The 20,080-nt window shown below is 53.5% G+C and overlaps 2 protein-coding genes across 2 annotated transcripts; both read right to left on the bottom strand.

Annotated features, from left to right (window-relative positions):
* Positions 1-44: 44 nt before the first annotated feature.
* On the bottom strand, positions 45-14,447 carry PEX6 (peroxisomal biogenesis factor 6). The gene is made up of 17 exons (XM_052676048.1): positions 13,542-14,447; positions 13,305-13,468; positions 12,838-12,921; positions 12,164-12,266; positions 11,843-11,979; positions 11,613-11,724; positions 7,315-7,523; positions 6,763-6,958; positions 6,304-6,380; positions 6,064-6,196; positions 3,552-3,757; positions 3,405-3,466; positions 2,916-3,024; positions 2,179-2,295; positions 1,717-1,794; positions 920-1,059; positions 45-613 (listed from the first exon to the last, which is right to left on the bottom strand). The coding sequence occupies exons 1-17, from the start codon at positions 14,436-14,438 to the stop codon at positions 477-479; spliced, it is 2,961 nt and encodes a 986-aa protein (XP_052532008.1). The 5' UTR covers positions 14,439-14,447; the 3' UTR covers positions 45-476.
* A 1,835-nt stretch (positions 14,448-16,282) lies between these two features.
* On the bottom strand, positions 16,283-19,837 carry VSX1 (visual system homeobox 1). Its single transcript, XM_052676344.1, has 5 exons — positions 19,435-19,837; positions 19,231-19,309; positions 18,968-19,091; positions 17,962-18,142; positions 16,283-17,467 (listed from the first exon to the last, which is right to left on the bottom strand). Exons 1-5 carry the CDS (start codon positions 19,835-19,837, stop codon positions 17,202-17,204), a joined length of 1,053 nt encoding a protein of 350 aa, XP_052532304.1. The 3' UTR covers positions 16,283-17,201.
* Between the last annotated feature and the right edge of the window lie 243 nt (positions 19,838-20,080).

Genomic DNA, 20,080 nt, shown 5'->3' with positions numbered 1-20,080 from the left:
CTGGCACAGCCCATCCCAAGCCCCCAGCAAGAGAGCACAAGTGCTGAAAGCTGAACAGAAACCTATATTTATTTGTAGAGTCCAGGGCAAGGCCAGGCCCATGGCAGCAGTACTGCCCCACAGTGGCCCTGTACTCCAGCCAGCTCCCCACAGTGCGGGGATGCCACCCCAACAGGAGACTACTGCCAACCAGTAGAGCCATCCTTGCTTCCCTGTCAGTGGTCTGTCCTCTCAGCATGCTCCTGGCGGCCAGGTGCTGCTCCCCCTACACTAGAGGGGCTGTTAAAGAGTCCCCCACCAGGTCAATACCTACACAAGGCTTTGCCTGACAAAACTGCATGGCCATTTTTTCTGCCAAGATTGAAAAAGGAGAAGCAGGAGCAATACGAAGGTAGGAGGTGGGTGTCTCTGCCCCAGATCTCTCACGCCCCTTAGCTCCATATTTGCTCCTCCAGTTCCAGCTCTCCTGAGCCTTATTAGCAGGCAGCAAACTTTTGCTGGATGAGTTTGTACCTGAGGAGCTCCTGCTCAGAGACTGATGGCTGCAACCTCGCAGCAGCCTGCAGGAAGTCTTCCATGGTGAGTATGAGAGCAGAGCTCTCTGTATCCAACCCTGTGTAAAAAAGAATGAGAACAAACTGAGAGCAAAGCCAGGGAGCATAGCATAGCCTCCAGTCCTTTTTCCAGATAGAGAAGGGGAAAGAAAACTGCCTCTCCCCTCCCCACTGAGGCCACCCAAGGTGCAATCACACATGGCAAAAGCACCTGCTAGCAACCCACAGCCTTGCACTTAGAGATGGCCCAGAGCCATTGGGGCTCTTCCCTCCAAGCCCAACTACTGCTATAGCAGGGCTAACTGCCCTCTGTCTTTGTGCTGAGGAACTCCAGCACATGGGGTGAGGAGGGGCTGGGCTCATACCCTCCTCGATCCATTCCACCTTGCGTTTGACAGCACACATCATGGCATCTGAGCACAGTGAGTAGATATCAGCTCCTGTCAGCTGAGCCGGGCACTCTTCTAGGATGCTGCTGAGGTTCACAGAAGGATCCAGTTTAAACCTGCCAAGAAATAAAGCTGCAGGTGATGAGAGTCTGGGAGACAGGCAGCAGCCAGAGCAGCTGGGCAGGAGGGATCACAGGCCACAGAGTCACACCCCATGTTTAGCAACTTCTGGACTCTGCTCTTCGTGCTTCAGAAAAATCAAAGCGTTCTGCTTGGTTGGTTGATTCTATGTTTTGTTGTGTCTTTTTTGTTTTCTTTTTTAAACCAGTCATTTCTTTGCAACAACCCCACAGCAGTGTCCTTTCTACTGCCCAGTAGGATCAAAGGCAACTTGCGTTCTCACTCAGTGAAATGAAGTGCTCTACACACCTGTGAACAGCCTACAGCAAGGGCTGAATAACAACATTTAATTACAGACAGTGCTAACCACTGAGACACCAAACCACCCCATCACAGTCATGCTGCAGACATGGAGCCTCCTACAGCCCAGTGCTGGAGGGCATGGCTGCCAAGCCACATGGTATGGAATGTGCGTACAGCCAGCCTACGCTGTCACCTCTCCTTCCAGCCCATCTTTGAAGGCAGCAGTGATCACAGCTATCCCGCTCCGCAGCACTCAGACATGAGGCCAACTTGGAGCACATCAGCCCCAGGAAGGCTGCTACCCATCAGAAAGCAGTGGAAGGGTGCTGGAAGAGGCCAGGCTCACTCACTTCCTGGTGACGGCACTCAACACCTGCAGCTGTGACTCCCGGTCTTCATTTACGCCCACATAGACCAGCTTGTCAAATCTGTCAGCAGAGAAAAGAGACCATCAAGAACAGGCCGCTGCTGGCAACTAAAATAGGGCCCTGGGGCAGCTGCTTTGGATGTCAAGTCCTTGCAAAACAGAAAACTTTCTGGGGATGAGGGGTGCAGATGATACACTGGAGGTCAAGGCTGCTCTTCAGAGGGACCTTGGAAAGGCAGAGAAATGGAATGATGGGAACCACATGGGGTCCAACAAGGGTGGATGGTACAAAGTCCTGCCCCAGGACAGGCAAATCACAGCCAAGAGGACAGGCTGGGAGGGAGCTCTCCAGATAAGGCCCTGGTGGGGACACAGTCCAGCTCACCAAAGTCCAAGGTGCTCGAGAGATCTACCCCAGAGCAAGGCAGGGTAGGATGTGACACACCTGCCTGGCCGGAGCAGAGCTGAATCCAGAAGGTCAGGCCTGTTGGTTGCTCCAATAACAAACACCTCTCTGCTGGAATGGAGGCCATCAAGTTCAGCCAGGAGCTGTGAGACAACTCTGCAAAGAGTGAGATAGGACACCCAGAACTAGGCAAGTCATCACCATTACCACTGCATGTGCTTGTAACTTGCTGTCAGATACTGACAACATAGGCCAAACATAAGCAGGCATGCATGGCTCTAGATAAGGTTCTGCACCCAGATGTATCTGCTAATCCTAACTGTCCCTGCTATGCGGTTCTGCCCAGCAAATCCAGCTGCAAGACTGACCCGACAATCAGTGCTGTGGGACACCCTGGCAGGCCCTGATACTGCCATGCTATCCTCAACACAGCTGAAATGTTTCTCACCTCAGGAAAATAGCAACTAATAAGACAGCAAAGCAGGGGTGTGAAGGACAACCTTGGAGAGGCCAAAGGGAACAGTTGGCAGCCATGGAAGCAGTTGGAGAAGGCACGGTTTTAACCAGTGTTTGCACAATGAGCTTGGGCAATCAGGAATCTGCTGCAATGCAAACAGCAATGGCCAGAGAAAGGCCATGCAGAGTTGAAGGGAGCAAGGATGGAAAAAAAAATGAGATAAAGAGTGGGGATGACCTCTGCCTTGTTGGGCCATCCCATGTTCCCTCAGGCAGGCAGGACATGCCTGCTTTCCCAAGGACAGCCTGTGCTCACTCACCTGTCCATGACACCTCCTGAATCTCCACTCCGCCCACGATTTGGCGCCAGAGAATCCAGTTCATCAAAGAAGATAATGCAGGGAGCAGCTGCCCTGGCTCTGACAAACACTGGGAGGACAGAGAGAACACACAAGGTGAGAAAGACTCAGAGAAGCTGTCACCAGCAAAGAGCTGCAGATGGAAGTCAGCTGCCCACTGCTGCACCTCCGCCTTTGCTCCTGCCTGAGGGGTCCCAAAGCTCAGCTGTGTCTCTGAGGGGCTGCTGCCCCATCAGGAACACCAAAGACAGACTGGAAGGAGCAGAGCGTGGAAGAGGGGCAGCTGCAGCGAGGCAGAGAACTGACATGGTATAGCAGGCAATGGATTTATGCCCTTGCTGGCAGCTGTGAATGGGAGCCTGGAGAAACAATTCAAGCACTCCCTCCTCCCCTCCAGCACCACAGAACAGATCCTCTTGCTACATGCAGGACTGGGATGCTTCTGCTCACCATTACGCACGTTCTCCTCGCTTTGTCCAACATACATGTTGATGAGCTCTGGCCCTTTCACACTGTGGAGAAGGAGAAAAGGAAACAGGTTAGAGCATCCCATACACTGCCAGGAGAAAGTCCTATTGCAAGACCCCTACTGTTCACCTAAGGAATGTCATGGTGCATGTTGTCGCCACAGCTTTTGCCAGCAAGGTCTTCCCTGTCCCAGGAGGTCCGTACAGCAGCAGACCAGAGCGACACAGACCCAGTGACAGCAGTTCCGGGTGCTCCAGGGGCAACTGGATAGTGTCCAGGATCTCCTTCTTCACCTCATGGAGCCCACCAACGTCCTGCCAGGACACGGAGGGGATCTGCACAAGAGTCAGAGTCCCTGTCAGCACTTCTTCCTGAGCTTGCTTCTTTAGCTCCAATGGGCTATTAGTCATCATTTGGCCACGCAGCAAAACAGCCGCACACCACACTGCCCAGCTACCCCTTATGTGAGATCCCCCATCCTCTCTTGAGTGTTGCAACAGTGAAACCAAGCCGCACATCTCCACAAGCAACCTGCAGCCTTTTCTGATTCTTCACTGCACCTCCTATCGCCCATGAGCAAAATAAAAAACAGGAGTAGTGTCTGCCTGCAACCTTGAGGGGAGAATTCTACTGCAGACACAGCGTTAGGGACACAAGGGAGGTAAAAAATAATTAATTCATTAAAAAGGAAACCTGAACCTAGCAGCTGTGTGCCTTGTGTCCAGGGCACCTTGTCCCCCAAGGATGGTCAGACTGGCTTCACTAGAGTGACAAAACCTCAGCTACTAGACTAGAACCTCTGTCATATAAAGGATGGTATGAAGTAAAATCATCCTGGAGGACACCGTGCAGAAAACTACATGCTTTTGAAGGGGGAAATACAGGAACAAGCTCCACAGATGCTTACAAGTAATAGACAAGGATGCAAGGGATGTGGTGATCCCTTGCAAGCACACAAGAGGAAAGACAGCAAACCTGAGATGGGTGACACATGTCACTTCTGTTATTTTATGCTGAGTAATGCAATCTTGGAGGAGAATGCTGCTCAAAAGCTTTAGAAATAGCCAGAATGCCACAGCCTGTGGGACAGATCTCCAGAGCCAGAGAAGCTCTCCTAGGAACATGCAGAGAAAGCAAAGCCCCAGAACACTTCCCCCCAGCTGCTGGCTGGGTGCTGAACAGGTGTCAGCACAAACAGCAGGGTTAAAAATAGCCAAAGCAAAATTCTTTGCCCCTTCCTTCTTCTGCTACTTGAGATGACATTATCATGCTACTATTCCAGCTGCCCAGCAACTCCACCAAAAGAATCAGGACAGGCAAGATAAGGATTTCTAGAAGAAAATCTTGAAAGCAAAAGGTCACAGGCCCTCTTTCCTCACTGCAGATGAGTAGAACAGTTGTCTTCTCTCCTACACTCTTGCTTATGCTGCTTCCTTAGAAAAACTCTACAGATCCAAGGGCTGGAAAATGGCAGCAAGGTTGTTTTCAAAAAAATACATCATAACTCTAGGACATGTTGCAGATGCTGCTAGCAACTGAAGTTTTAAATTTGTTTCTTTTTCTTGGAGGCTCGAGTTGACATTCCTTCAACTGCAAACAAATGTGCAAATGACCAGTAAAAGTAAGCATGGAATTGAAAATTACGCATGTTGAAATCTGCTAATGGGCTTTTTGAACCATGGCCAACTACTAAGAAATTGTTAAAGAGACTGTAAAATGCAAACAAAATTAGCTCCTATTCACACAGCTCGCTGCTGAGCACAGTCTAAGGTAATTATCTGTCTTATAGTGAACTTAGCAAACACTCCTCAAAGCTGAGCTCATTTAATTCATTCATTCATTCATTGGGTACTGAACAGTCCTGGAGTAGCTTCCAGATGATGACACCAGCAAGGTGATACCCTGCTTGGGCAGGGGTGCAAACAGGCAGCTGGGGAAGGTGCCTGAATAACTGCTCTGGGGCAGCATTTCGAGTCCTGTGCTGAGTCCAGTGATTTGAACTTGACAACGTGCAGATGAGGCTCTGATCATTTTTCTTGGTCCCAATACCACGCTGCCCAGCAGAAATGGTCAATTCAAATGCTGTTTCCTTGAACCTGAGCCAGAGGCAGACCACGCTCCCCCTGAGAAGCTAACTCAACTGGTTCTCTTTCACACTTCATGTCCCTTTTCCTGAAGAATCCCCCACCTTCAAACTGCCCGGCTGTCAGAAAATCCAGCTTGAGCTGTGGCCAAGGTCAGAAGACCAAGTTTAAAGTTTCTTGAACATGTAGGGAAACTCCATCTCCAGCTTGTGTTCATGCCCTCTCCATTCCTATAACGGCAGGTAGCTTCAGCCTCAACAAGGCAGCCAGCCCACTGCTTACCTTTACCTCTTGAAAGGCTGAGCTACACAGCCTGGCATCCCTACTGTATTAGTTGATGAAGCAGTCTCCAATTACATCTGCAAGAGCTCCCCTAGCCAAATTCAAAACCAACAAGGTCAAAAAACACAGCTGCACTTTTTTCCATGGCTGGGGAAATATGTGGAATGAGAGAGCAGGAAGCAACGTGGTTGGGCACGTGCCAGCCTGCTGAGGTCTGTGAGAGGCATCTTGAGCCACAGGGCTTTAGAAAAAACAATCCCATTCCAGGATCCTACCTTTGGGGCTCCCACTGCCTGTGAATGGGCATCATGTAGCTGGTCCAGTGCAACACTGAAATCCTCCTCGAGGACTGGGAAGCCAGCAGTGCAAAAATCTCTCTCCACTTCCTCACTCAGTCCACCTGGAAAACTGGCAAGGAAAGAGAAGGGGAGAGTTCAGGCACTGCCCCACTCCCAGAGCCATCAGGCTCACTGCATCCCCACCCTCCCTGCCTCCTGCCAAACTGCCTGTGCTACCTCAAAGCCTGGATGCGGGTACAAGCAGCCCGGCTGCTGTGGGACAGCAAGGCACAGAAATCTCCCAGCACAAAACCCTGTAAATGTGGAAACAAACAGCATCAGTTCAATCCCTGAACACAGCTCCAGCCAGGCTATAGAAGGGGCAAGATTCCTTGCAGAGTTGTTCTCTGAGTTTCTGTGCTCTGTTTCAAGTCTCTAGCTTGTTTTGATGTTGTGTTTTTCTTTTCACTGTCTTCTAGCAGAGCTAGCACATCTGCAAAAAGCGTAGCATCCTTAGGCACTAGAAATTACGTTAGAGCTGAGGTGTGAGGAACAGGGTTTCCCACTGAAGACAGTGACTGTGCTGTGGGAACTGCCCCTTTTCTACACGGCCAGACACAGGAGGTTGGCCCAGCACTCCTGACCTGTCACACCACAAGCCCACCCTGCTCCACACACCATTGTGGTTTCACTCACTGCAGTCCTGCGGGCCAGCTTGGCTAGGTTCACTTCTTTGCCCAGAGGAAGACTGGCAGTCAGCGTGCTCAGTATCGCCCTCCTCTGGTCTTCTGAAAGGGCCTCAATTTTCACCTCGTGAAGGAAAGCAGTCTGCACATCTGTAGGAACATCCTGGGGCTTGCAGGTTGTGCCTATCACTAGGACAGGGTGGCTGCTGAGAAAGGGGAACAGCTCTGTGGAAAACTCTCTCCCCGCATTGCCATCACCCACATCAAATCACTCTCCAATGGTCACAACAAACATGCCAACTTTTCTTATCTGAACAAAGGCAGAAACCAGCCCAGCTTCAGATGATCAGGCCTCCTGGCTCCTCCAGCCACTGACACCAGCCAGCTGGAAGAACAAGCCCTCACTGAAGCGAACAAACCAAGTCTAGGAGAGTCTCCACTGGATTAAAATCAAAACTGAGTGTGGTAGCAACAAGAAAATCCTTTATGCAACAGTGACTGCAGACCTAGGAACAGCAGAAGTAATGAACCATCCTTGGTGGCCAGAGCATAAGGTCCTTACCTCAGTGCTGGATCTCTGTCCAGAAGCAGCTGCCTCAGAGTAGCGATGACCCTGGCGTCCTCTCCTAGCCTGTCCCGATCTCTGCCAAGCACCTCTATGTCTTTCAGTAGAAGCACACAGGGACGATACTGCTGGGCCTGGGCAAAGGCCATCTGTATTTTCTCCTCTGTAGCTGCACTGGTGTCACCACACAAACTGACACAATCAACCTGCAAGACACACAACACACAGCCTTCAGGGGCAGCAAGACAGATGGACAGAGGAAGATGCTCACTGCTGCAAAATGTTCCATCCGCAATTGACAGATGAAAGGGGATCTAAGAGGACTCTTTCCGCTTACTGAATGTTAGGATCACCTGGCATAGAGAAACAGCAGCATTGTGCTTTTCTGCAAAGGAAAACGCTCTTGTCTGAAAGAGCTGAGGCCAATGGACTGGAAAAAACAACAAAATACATAGGTGTCAGGGCTCAGGCAATCTAAGCTGTCAAAAAGGCCAAGTAAGGTGTTCCAGAACAAAGAGCAGAGGGGAAAGCTCAGGAAACTACTCAACCCAGAGCCACACAAACTCTAAGTGCAAGAGGAAGGTAGAAGGTAAGAGGGGAAAAAAAAAAAGTTACGGGTGGTTAGAAGGCCAGACCAGTCGTTTACAGGCAAACACTGGATGAGTCCGGCAAAAAGGAGAGACGACCTTCGAACAATAGCTTGAGTATTGCTAGGAACACACGCTGCTGCCCCCTGGTGCTGAGAGGTCACACCAGGAAAAGGCAAATCATCTCTGGAAAGCCTCCACGCACTACAGAAACACAAACTGGAACAGGAGAATTACATGAACAGCATGTACCCTTGGATTCAGTAGTGTTCGCCTTTAAATGAGGCACACAAAGTCAAAACCCACGCCATAATGAGATACGTACCTTGCACATCCTGCTAGAACCTGAGACCACTCACAAGGATGAGGCAGCGCCACAGCACACCCAAACATAGCCTGCCTCCCATTAGTTTCACTTGCCAGCCTCAGGCCTCGCCTAGCACAGACAATCAAACACTTTCCACACTCTGCTGATCGCTCAGGATCTTGTAAACATCTATCAAATTCATCCTTAAATTCTTTATTTCTCCAGCCAAAAAGTCTCTGCAGCTTTTCACTACACAGAAACTGCTCTAGACTGATCCTCCTCAGTGACCTGCTCTGGATTTTTCCAGTTCAGCTTTATATTCTTGATATGCAGAGACTACAACAGCGGACGATATTTGATTCATAGCAACAGATTTCCACAGAAGCAGCATCTACTCTCCAGTTTGCTTTCTAAAGTATGATCTGAAGCCAAAGCCTTCAGGGAGCCATTGATAAAAAGAACCAAAATCTCAATCCTGACTGTGGGAGTGTAATGCTATAATGAGATGGAAAGTAGAGCAACAATAGCAGGGCAGCAAAGTCTTTACTGCAGCAAATGAGGACAAGCCCAAATGCAGCAGACACAGATGCAGAAATGAAGGAAAAAAGCTGCTTACCTGTGGAAGACCTCCAGTAGGCAGGGATCTCCAGCAAGATACACTTGCCTCCACTGTCAACCATTAAATGAGGTCAGGAGCATTGCAAACACCTGAGCTCCTCTGTGTTGGCCCTGCCTTCCCACCAGGTGCTCAATCACTGGTTCAGGCCATGACTTAGCATTTCTGCTACACAGGAGTCAGAAATTCATTGTTTTTCATGTTCAGGTACCTACAGTGATTTTTATCTGCTGTTTTGCTACTGAGTCATCTTGCCTCACTAAAGCTCTCCTCTAGGCCAAGGAGCCTGTCCTTCTACTTAACAACTTGGTTATGAACAAACCATCATGTCACAGTTCACATTCTTTTCCAAGGTCATTTCTGAATGTGCTCCCAGTCCAGACAGCTGCAGAGGTGCACTGTTGACTGTGAAGACTCACCAGCTACCCCCGTCCTGTCCCAAACCTTTAACTGCACTATCAATCAATATCAGGATCTTCTCACTACCACTCAGTATTCCCAAGAGCCTCTTCAAAATTTAAGTAGACTGTATCAATCAAATTACCTTCACCACATGCTTGGTGTAACACCTTGAAGAAACTGTGAAGGTTCACAGGACAGGAACTTGCAGTAACTATATGGAAACTTTAACAGTTCCTCAGTCATGCTCCTTTTTGACAACTCCATCCTCCACTCTAACCTGCTACAGCTTACTGTCCTTTGAAGGCTGCCTCTTGTTTTCCAGTGACAGTCATATCCCTGCTTCCCTGTTCTGTCTTCAGATTACTTTTTTCAAGGCCATCCCTATAGGATCTCTGCAGTAGCCTCATTTTATGTTAATGTCTCTCATTCACTTCCATAGCAGATGTAAGAACTGTGTTATTCTCCATAGTTCTCTTGTTCTAAAGATACATGATTCTGATGTTCCCCTTCCCAAATCCAAGCAGACTAATGGAAGATTCTGGGGCTTTTTGCTCTTAGGAGGAAGAATAGTGAATGGGAACACAGTTACATTGCAGCTCTTTTCAAGGCAGTGACATTCTGAAGCAGATTCAGGACAATATCCCCTTACATTCTGCTGCCATGACGTGACAGGTGGCAGCAGAGGGGCAGTCTGACACAATGGTGTCTGACATGGAAGTGTGTATGGAGCAAAGGTGTGGAACTGAATTTCTCAATGTGGAAAAAATGGCTCCCACTGACATTCACTGACTCTCACTGAACATTCATGGAGACCAAACAGTGGATGGGAGCATAGTGAAATGGTGGGTGGTGCATGCCAGCAGTGGTGACAGTGATGTGAAAGACAAAGCCAAATTCTGGACAGCAGTGCACAGCTGTCACACAGCAAATGAAGAGCATCTTCATCAGCTCATCCACATGAACTGATAGACTACAACCAGGGAACTGCATATGGAGCTGAACGTCAGCTTCAGTGTACTAGAAATGATGGTGGCAACATAGGAATATCACAAAAGTTTGCACCAGGTAGGCACAATGAACGCTCACACAGGAACAGAAACAACACTGTGTAGAGTTTGTCAGCACCTACTGAACCAACAAGGCTGAAGGTGACAGTTTCCTGAATCACAGCATTAGCGGTGAAACATGGTGTCACCACTATGAACCAGAGTCAAAACAGCAGTCCACAGAGTGGCAACATGTGAATTCTTCATTGAAGAAAAAGTTCAAGACACAGCCCCAGCAGCTAAGGTCATGTGCAGTGTATTTTGTGATAGGAAAGTGATGATCCTCCTGAGTTTCCTGGAAGCTGGATGAACCATTGACTCTGACCACCACATAGTGACACTGACTAAGCTGATGGCTCAAACTTCACAGCCAGGCCACAGAAGACAACCTTTCTCTTCCAACACAATAATGCCAGGCCCCATTCTAGTTTGAAGGACATGGAGCACACTACTCATCTTGGCTGGATTGTCCTATTGCAACCACTGCATAGTCCAGACTTGGCACCTTCAGAGTTCCATCTGTTTGGGCCAATGAAAGATGAACTGTGTGGAGAACGTGTTCCTAGCAATGATGCTCACATAGTAGCTGTGAAACAGGCCACCTCTGCTGGTACAAATTTTCACAAGTGTGGCATGCAAACTCTTGTTCATCACTGCTGAAAATGCATACAATGCTAATCATGGTGACTATGCTGAAACATAGTGTTTGTAGCTAAGAATCTGCTCAACCAAATGGTGTTATTGTGCTCTTTGTTTTAATTTCCATGGAAATAAATAGGATATGTTGCTTTCAGAATGGCCTACGTCGTATCAGTTCAATAACCTATCCAATGAAATGAAATCTACTATAACACAACCGTATAACATCACAGCTGTAAAGTAAGTTAACTGTTATTTTGGTCAGTATATTAAAGAAAGGTATAAAGGCAACCTCTGCAACACAAGACCTCAAAATTACTGATTCCTGAGCACTGGAAGGTACTTCTTACAGGTACCTTACACCAGGGAAAACAACTCCTCGTGCTTGGTCTGTTTTTATATATTCTTCCTAATCATCTGTTTCTGGCCATTCTCAGACACAGACCAGCAGAATAGGTAGACCTCTGGGATCATCCAAATGTCTGTAGTTATGCCCATCGACAGTCCTAACCTGTGCCAGAGTGAGCTACTAAGCTCAGCAAACTTTGACTCCTTTTATCTGCATGTGTGCACGGGAACAGCTTCTGAATAGGCTCATGTCACAGCTGCCACCTTTTGGTACTGCTATCTCACAGAACATTTCTGATATTCTTCCACTGTGGTAAACCCACTCATCAACCGCTCACAGGATGAAGTACCTTGAAGAGGTGGAGGTTGAGGCAGCTGCACACAGCTCTGACAGCCATTGCTTTCCCACTGCCACTTGGTCCTGAGAGGAGAACACTGCCAGCCCCATTCAGTGCTGCTGCCCTGTAACACAAATTCAAAACCAGAGCTATCATCAGATGTGTGTCTTGCCCAACTTGCTAGAACCTGAGACCCAAGGTCCCAGCTCTCCTGAGGTTTGCTAGAAGGAATTTTAACTCACTGACTGGTCAGGTAAGGCCGAAGAGCATCGCAGAGCTCCTTCACGACATCAGAAAGTCCAGCAGGAGACAAACTGCTCCAGAACTCATGGCTGGTATACGCTGGGGCAGATGGGACAGCACTGTTTGTTGAACCCACCTATGAGAAAATCAGCACTTTGTAGAACATCTGTTGAGAAAAGACAATGACCAACTGACAGTCTGTCCTGAAATGCCATTTCTCAAGAGCAGGAGATGCAAGCCTCTGCAGGCACCTTTGTCATGGACTGAGCAACCTCAGGCTCAGATCTTCTGGACAACCACCCTGCTCTCTGACATCTTACCAGATACAGAGAGGTGTTTTGGGTGTCTGCCAGGTAACCCTCGGACTGCATGCCTTCCACCGAGCCTAATACCTTCCTCACTTTGAAGTAAAGCTCCGGCCACCTAAAGGAAAACCAAAAAGCCTGAGCTGTTGGGTCAAAACCTTGAAGGCAGGAATGTCTAAATACACAAATGGAAGGCTTGAGCCTCCTGTGGTTCTGCCTCCCTCCCCCAAAAAAAAGCCTCAAATATTCATCATAGGGTTATATTCCTAAGTTTTAAAATATATCATGGAGCTGAACATTGTTCAACACATCTTGCAAATCCTGCATGCACAGTTCCATTTTCCACCCTTTCCTCCCCTTTGTTCTTTTCCCTCTGGACACTCTCTCAACTCTTCCATAAGCAAGCTAACTGTGCTAAGCTGTGCTCTGAGCTGCAACCATCCCCTACCCAACAATGTTTCCCTCTCCCTTTAAAATAACAGGCAGATAAACTTCCAGCTGGCAACCCTGTCTGTGGCAGGGGATTCAAACTCAATGATCTTTAGGGCCCCCTCCAATTCAAGCCACTCTATGACTCTATGGACTCCAAGAACAGAAGAGAACAGAACCCATTGTCTTGTTTCAAGGAGGAGAAAAGCACCTTTTCTCTTTTTGTGTCCGTATAGCAGAAGCAGTTTATTGGCACTTACCTAAGGAGTTTGTCTGCATTTCCATCTAAAAACTCGGCACATCCAAATGTTGGGACACAGAGGACATCTCCCTCCTGGACCAGCCTACAAAAAAAAAACAAAACGACCAAGAGCTTCACTAGTGAGAAATGGTAAATTCTTCTCGTGCATCCACTCCATACCACACGCTTCTACAGAAATGAATATAGCGGTTAACACCAACTCGGTCCTTTCTGTATTCTGACACCGGGAATACTGAAGGATGGGATGCACGGGATGAAAGCAGACGCAACCAGAGGGAGGCGTGCGATGGAGAGTGCTGTGTGGAAGCGAGGCCCGTGTGAACTTATGGGGAGATGAATCACGGCATCAGGGAACATCCCGACGGAAGGGCCCCACGACGACCACAGCGTCCGACTCCCGTCACCACACCGCACAGCTCACGATGGCGTGAGCGGCTATCTACAAAGCGTCCAGCCGCGGCTCACCGGGGCGTCTGGAAGTGCCGGTAGAGAAGGCGGTCATACACGGCTCGGGCGCAGTAGGCAGGCGAGCAGATCATCTCGACGTGCAGCTCCGCGGCGAAGGGCGGCACGGGCAGCAAGGAGCGGCTACCCTTCCCTTCCGCAGCCCCGGGCACCCCGTCGTACCTCTGCGGGGGGACGAAGCACGCCGTGAGCCGCCCGTCCCGCGCCCATCGCCCCACACCCCTCGCCGGAGCTCACCCGTAGGCAGACGTGCGTCCCGCCGCCGGGCTCGCAGCCCAGGTTGAAGGCGAGGGCGGGCGCCAGCAGGGCGGCGCCGTCCGGGGGCCTGCGGCGGGCGGCCCGCGGGTAGTCCCAGGCGAGCGGGCGGGCGAACACCGCGGCCAGGTGCGGCCGGGCCACCCCCTCGGCGCTCACCCGCACCCACTCTCCCTGGAAGAGCCCCAGCGCCAGCAGCCCGCGCCGGCTCACCCACACCTCGGCCACTCCGCTTCCCGCCCCGCCGCAAGGGGGCGCCGCCCGAAGCCGCGGCCCCTCCGCCCGCCCGCGCCCGGCGGCGAAAAGAGAGACGACGGGCGGCGCGGCGGGGCGCCGGCAGGGGGCGCCGCCTCCGTGAGCGGGAGCGGGCCCGGCCTCGGCCTCGCGCGGCGGCGGGGCGGCGAGCGCGACGCGCGTACCGTTGCCTAGCAACCCCTGCAGCGCCGGCCGCGCTTCCAGCACCAGAGGGCCCGGCCCCGGCCCCGGCAAGGCCTCGCCGCGCCGCGCCAGCACCGCGCCGCCCGCCGGCCTCCCCGCCCGCCCCACCGCCGCCGCCGCCCCCAGCAGCACCCAGGCCAGCGGCGGCGGGCGGCGCACCGGCCACACGGCCACCCGGCGGCCCGCCGCCAGCCCCAGGCGGCGCAGCAGCGCCCCGCGCAGCCACAGCTCGGCGCCCCTCCGCCCGCCCGCCTCCAGCGCCACGGCGCTTAGCAGCACGGCCTGCGCCCCGACGCGCCCCGCCGGCCGCACCGCCAGCACCAGCCCGCCGCCGCGGCCCCTCAGAGCCGCGCAGAGCGGCGGCGGAGCCAGCAGCAGCGCCGTCACCGGCACCAGCTCCGCCGGCGGCGCGTCCAACGGCCGCAGCACCGCCACCGCCATGGAGGCCGCCCCGACACCATCGAGAGGGCGGCGCGCAGGCGCGGAGGGCTCCCTCGCGGGCCGTAGACTAGCGCCGCCGGGTAACGGAGAGAGGCCGCCACGCCGCCCTGCGGCCTGGAGGTCCCGTGGTCGGGAGTCGCTCGCCCCGGGCGGCCGCGCAAGGAGACCTCGTTGAAACCTTCCAGTACTTCAGGAACGCTTATAAACAGGAGAGGGACTGACTTTCAATGTGGTCTGATAGTGACAGGACAATGGGAGTGGCTTTAGACTAAAAAAGAAGAGATTTAAGTTAGATATAAGGAAGAAATTCCTCAGTGTGAGGCAGTGAGGCACTGGCACAGCTGCCCATAGAAGCTGTGGGTGCCCCATCCCCAGAGGTGTTCCTCCAGGTTACATGGAGTCCTTTGCGGCCTGAGCTGGAAGGCAGCCTGGCCCACGGCTGGGGTTAGAACTGGATGGGCTTTGAGGTCCCTTCCAGCCCGAGCCATTGTGTGCCTCTATGAAATGTGCCTCGGGCCAGCACCCCTCCCTATGAACCACCCCTCACAGCACAGAGAGCTGGGAGCCCTTCCAGCAGTGCTCTGCATCCCACAGGGGGACAGGGCCATGGTGTTTCCCCATTGCAGTAGTGGGTTGCTCACGGCTCACAGCACTGTGTCCAGTGTGAGGCAGAGCGCCAGGCCATCTGCACGCAGGCAAGGCAGGAAAAAAAAAGCATCGCAAGCATCTAGTGCCAGCGTGGCACGGCCCAAATAAAGGGTTTGCAGATGCTGCTCAGGCAGGATTAGGCCTCCAATGTGCTAAGTCTCGGCTCTCGCAGAGCCTAATTGCTGCTGCAATAAGCCCTGCTGCTGGTCCTTTCATGAACTGATCTCCCCCACTCCATCATATGTGTGGGGGTTTTTTTGTTTTGTTTTGTTTTGTTTTTCTGCAAAGCTTGTATTTGCCATGCATATGTTCCCTCCCACCCCTCAGCGGGGCCTGACTGAGTGGAGGGAGGGAAAAACAGGAAATCTGCAGATGCCATTTCTATTAGAATCATGGCTTAAGTTGGAAAGGACCTTAAAGATCATTATTTCTCTGCTCTTCCCAGCCAGCCGTTCCCCTGTGCACCCTTGGCCCTCTACACTGCACCCAGTGTGCAAGGAGCATCCTGGCAGCAGAGACAGGTGACAACATCATGACACGACTGTGCTCACACCGAGCTGCATCAGGAAACTTTCCAAATTGGGATTACTCAGATTGTAATAAAACCTTCTGATAATTTTCAGTTAGGTTTTGGCCAGCAGGGAAAGCTGGAGGTGTTCCAGGAGAGCTGTCACAGCACATATCTGGGCCAACTCGACATGGCAGCGAGGAGGACCAGTTGCAGCTTGAGTCTGAGCACCTAGATGGCCATAACACCCTTGCACATGGCTGCAGATGATCAAGGGGCTGCCGGCACCATCCTGATCAGCGTATCTGCTGGGAGGCTGAGGTGCCCCCCAGGTGTCTTCACCATCCATTCACCTAACCCAAAGCAAGCTCCTTATGTTTAACCACAAGGGACACAGGGCCCAACTCTGCACCTTCCAGTGCACTGGGCATTTCTGGATGGGCATTTGGGGTCTTTGATGAGCAACAGTCAGTTGCCTTTGGGCATGTAGAATCTGCTGAACTGGAACTCAGCTTGGGGGAAGACACATGAGGGCTCTGCTCTGCTCCCCTGGGTAACTGCACAGCCTCAGGGGAGTGACCAACTGCATTCAGACATGGGTCTGTGCAGGACCCTACTTCCAGGCAACTACTGTGACGTCCGCCAAAGTAAAATTGAAAAATCACCAATGAGGAGCATGAAAACCAAAGATATGCCACAATTTTACTTAAGATGTGTAATAAATAAATGATGGACAAAACAGGAACAGCCACATTCAAAAATCCAGACCACTAAAGTGCTTTTAAGACATAAATATAGGACGACCAAGAAACAGCTCTGACATTACACTATTTACAGACAATTACAAAGTATTCTGTCAGTTCCCAAGACTGTTCAATTGTTCCAGGGGGCTATGGCTTGGTTTTCTGTTCTATTATGCATAGTATGGAAGATAACATTCAAGAGTGTACAAAATCATTGCATAAACAAAAATGTTTTTACCCCCTTCTCCCAAACGTGAGTTAAGGAAGCTACACAGTGTAAATCCAGTGGTAAGGCTGCATTGGCAGGCCAGATCCTCAGGAGGTATAAACTGGTCCAGTTACACCAGCCTGAGGATGGACCCTACTGCGTTTAAAAGCCCTGCTGCTCCTTGAGGTGAAAGAATCACGTGCCTGAAGCAGAGGGAATCACCACATGGGTGCTGTGCAGGGGTGGAAGTGCTCAGAGAAGGCATCCATGACCTGCACTATCTCTGCACCCGGGTATCAGAGCGATTCCCATGGCTTTCTTGCTGTTTGTGCTCTTGGATAGCCTGGGACACATCCCAGAGGAGAAGGGGGGCTCTTCCTGAGCAGCCATCTGTGCTGCCCAAAGGATGGTCCTGTTTTCACACTGCTCTTGGCTGTGTTGGGACACACCTCCCACGCTCCACCCTGGCTTCCCCTGTGCTCTGCTGACAAGTGAGGGGACAGAGTCGGGAGGAAGGTTTCCAGTTTTAAAATGCCCTGAATTCAGATAGAAGTTCAATTATTTCAGAAAAATATAGAGATATATCAATAAACCAATAAATATTCTGATCTCCCCAGAAAGCTGTGAGCTCTGGCCTCTTCCAGGGCTGCCCAAGCTCAGTGGTCCCTGTCCTTCTGCTCCGTGGCGGGCTCCCCGTTGACGCACTGCCTCAGTACGCTCCTCTTCTCCTGCTTGGCTGTCCTGGAGAGGTCGATGGCTGTGTCTTCAGGATCTTTCGCAGGGCCAAGCTTTTCGGAGCTCCTGTGAGAACTGGCCTGCTTCCCTTGAAGTTCCTCTCCATCCTGCTCTGCTTGCCAGCCATCTGTCGGCTTCTCCTGGCTCTCTGCCTTCCTGCTCACCTCCATGGACTTCTTGTGCATGCCTTGCAGAGGGGGGAGAGCAAACCAAAGGAGCCGGCTGCTTATTTCTGCCTGGGAGTGCTCAGTGCGGGAGGGGAACATGCTGCTCTGCCCTCCTGCTGCCTACCCCAGCTCACACTTACATCCAGAGGAAAACTCATGCCACAGACCCCAGCCCAGACCCTGCAGCTTGCTCTCTGCACCACTCAGGACGGTTTGCAACAGGATCAATCTGTACATTTCCCTCCCACTCAGCAGGGAAGACAGAGAAGTGTTGTGACAGCCCATCCCAGCCCCGTCTTCAAGTATCACCTCCATGCAGGACCCCAGGTTCAGAATGACTTGGGTCGGAAGGGACCTTAAAGATCACTTGGTTCCAACCCCCCTGTCGTGTGCAGAGACCCACTCCAACAGTTCCAGATTCTTGTTACACCGGAGCCCCAGGGTAGCTCTGACACAGCACTAACACTGCCATCCGCTGCAGCTCCCACATGCCCCGCTCTTGCCTGAGGCTCACCCAGCAGCCACGGGGCGCAGGATCCCACCAGCCCGCTCTTGGCCGAGTTGATGATGGACTCGGGCAGAGGGATGGAGTGCCGCACCATGGCTCCGTACAGCCCATACTCAGCCATCACGCTGCTCCGGCCCCAGCACTTCTCCCGCTTCCGCCACTTGGCTCTTCGGTTCTGAAACCAAACCTTCAGGGGTAACAGCCAGGAGAGCACGGAGGGGTGGGATGGGGAGGAGATGGGCGTTCGAGCCATGGTGGAGCGCGCCCAGGGGCGGCCATGGGGTTGGGGGCACGCAGGGTTGGCAATGCGAGAGTGGCCAGGGCAGAGCCACAGTGGGGAATTTGGGGAAGGCACACGTGGGTGTCAGTGAGGGAGGAGAGGAAGGGGGGGAGAGGGAGCAGACGTTACACGAGGCTGATCCTGACCTATGAAAGTGTCCCCAGCCTGAGTCACTGAGGGCAGCCCCTGCATGCCACCCTCCTGCAGAGCCCTTCTGTGCAAAGCCATTTGCGTATGCAGAAAAAGGGGTCCATAAAGCATTCACGCATGATGGCAGAGGATGCTCGAGTCCCTCTCCTCATCTCCTTCTTGTTCTTAAAGCCTCCAGAGGTGTCGATGCAACCTAAGCATCACCCAAACCCCCACCCCAACGAGCTGCTCCGCAACAAGGCAGGATTGGGCCATAAAGTGCCTCTTGAAGAGCTGTGTGAGCAAGGTGGGAAGCAGCCTGCACCTCCTGCACTGCTCCAAGCTCCTGTCCAAACAGCAGGGCACTGAGTCCCTTCGTCTGCACTTCCGCTCGGAACCCGGGCAATGCAATCATAGAATCACAGAACGGCTGGATTGGAAGGGACCTTAAAGCCAACTCCAACTCCCTGCCCCGGTGTGCCGGGCTGTCATCCGCCAGATCAGCCCCCCAGTGCCACCACCTCCCTGCCGCCCGCACTCTCTTGCCCTATGGCGGAGCACAGCCGGTGCCAGCGGCCGCCCGGGCAGCGAGGAGCCGCTTACCTGGATGCGGTCCTCGGGCAGCTCCGTCTTCACCGCCAGCATCTCCCTGGCATAGACGTCGGGATAGTGAGCTTCGTTGAACGCCTTCTCCAGCTCCTCCAGCTGATGGGCGGTGAACACCGTCCTGCGGAGAGCGAACAGCGTCCTGCGACGGGGTCCAGGCGAGCAGGGCATAGCATCAACCCCTCCCGCCTCCCCCAGCTTGGATGCCCTGCTCCTCGCGGGCACACCCACGGGGACGCACGGGGGTGGCCGGCGGTCACCTGTGCCGCCGCTTCTTCCTCTTGATCTGCGAAGCCGGCATCTTCAGCTCGCTGGCGTCCCCGGACAGGCTGTCCTCATCTGGCGGCAGCATGGGGAAGGAGGGAGGGGGTACGATAGTCACATCCCATCCCGCCAAGGGCTCCCCGCGGTGCCACCACCCCCGGGGGACCCGAGGGCGCCGCGGGCGGGGGACGGCGGCTCACCGGAGGCACTCTCCTTGTGGCGGCGGGCGGCGGGCGGCGGCCCAGGGGCGCCCGGGCGGGGACCGCGGGCGGGCAGCAGTGGCAGCGGGGCGGGCAGCAGGCAGGGAGCTCCGGGTCCCGCCAAGCCGCACAGCAGCCCCAGCCCCAGCCCCAGCGCCCCGCCGCCCTCGTAGCCGCCGGCGGGCCCGGGAGCGGCCCCGGGGGGGGGCTGCAGCTCGGCCTCCAGCCCCAGCAGGTCGGTGATGGCGAAGCCCTTGGCCCGCAGTCCCGCTCCTCCCGGACGCGCCGACCGCTCGGGGAGGGCGCTGCGAACCGACGCCGGCCCCGGGGCCGCCGCCACCGCGACGGGAAGCGGCACCGGCACCGCCGCGCGGCCCCCCGACGGCTCTGCCCGGCCCGGCATCGCCGCCGCCTGGCCCGGCCCGGAGCGGGCACCGCCGCCCGCCGCCCCTTTTATCGGCCCGCCGCCGGGCCCGGCCCCAATCGCGGCCCGGGGCGGCGGGGGAGCGCTCCCAATCCCCGGATTAGCGGCCCTCGGGCCCCGGGCCCCTCCCTCGGGCCCCCCCGCGCGGCCCCTCCCCGCCGTCCCCTCGGGTCCCCCCTCGGGACTCTCCCCTCGGCCCTTCCCTGTCCGCGTTCGCCTGTG

The sequence above is a fragment of the Tympanuchus pallidicinctus genome, unplaced genomic scaffold (assembly GCF_026119805.1).
Source record: "Tympanuchus pallidicinctus isolate F22 unplaced genomic scaffold, pur_lepc_1.0 scaffold1, whole genome shotgun sequence".
Taxonomy (NCBI): Eukaryota; Metazoa; Chordata; class Aves; order Galliformes; family Phasianidae; genus Tympanuchus; species Tympanuchus pallidicinctus.
The sequence above is the reverse complement of the archived record's forward strand: the minus strand, read 5'-3'. Positions and strand labels throughout refer to the sequence as shown.

Bases quoted from the DNA above. Each gene is read 5' to 3' on its own strand.
- PEX6 (XM_052676048.1), bottom strand. From the start codon at position 14,438: ATGGCGGTGGCGGTGCTGCGGCCGTTGGACGCGCCGCCGGCGGAGCTG. The intron at 6,959-7,314 runs GTAAGGACCTTA...CCCCTTTCTCAG, and splicing joins GACAGAGATCCAGCACTGAG to CAGCCACCCTGTCCTAGTGA. The intron at 3,025-3,404 runs GTGAGCAGAAGC...CTGTCCTCCCAG, and splicing joins CGAGGAGAACGTGCGTAATG to TGTTTGTCAGAGCCAGGGCA.
- VSX1 (XM_052676344.1), bottom strand. From the start codon at position 19,837: ATGCCGGGCCGGGCAGAGCCGTCGGGGGGCCGCGCGGCGGTGCCGGTG. The intron at 18,143-18,967 runs GTAAGCGGCTCC...TTACCCCTGAAG, and splicing joins TGCCCGAGGACCGCATCCAG to GTTTGGTTTCAGAACCGAAG. The intron at 17,468-17,961 runs GTGAGCCTCAGG...CCCCTCTGCAAG, and splicing joins CTGCGCCCCGTGGCTGCTGG to GCATGCACAAGAAGTCCATG.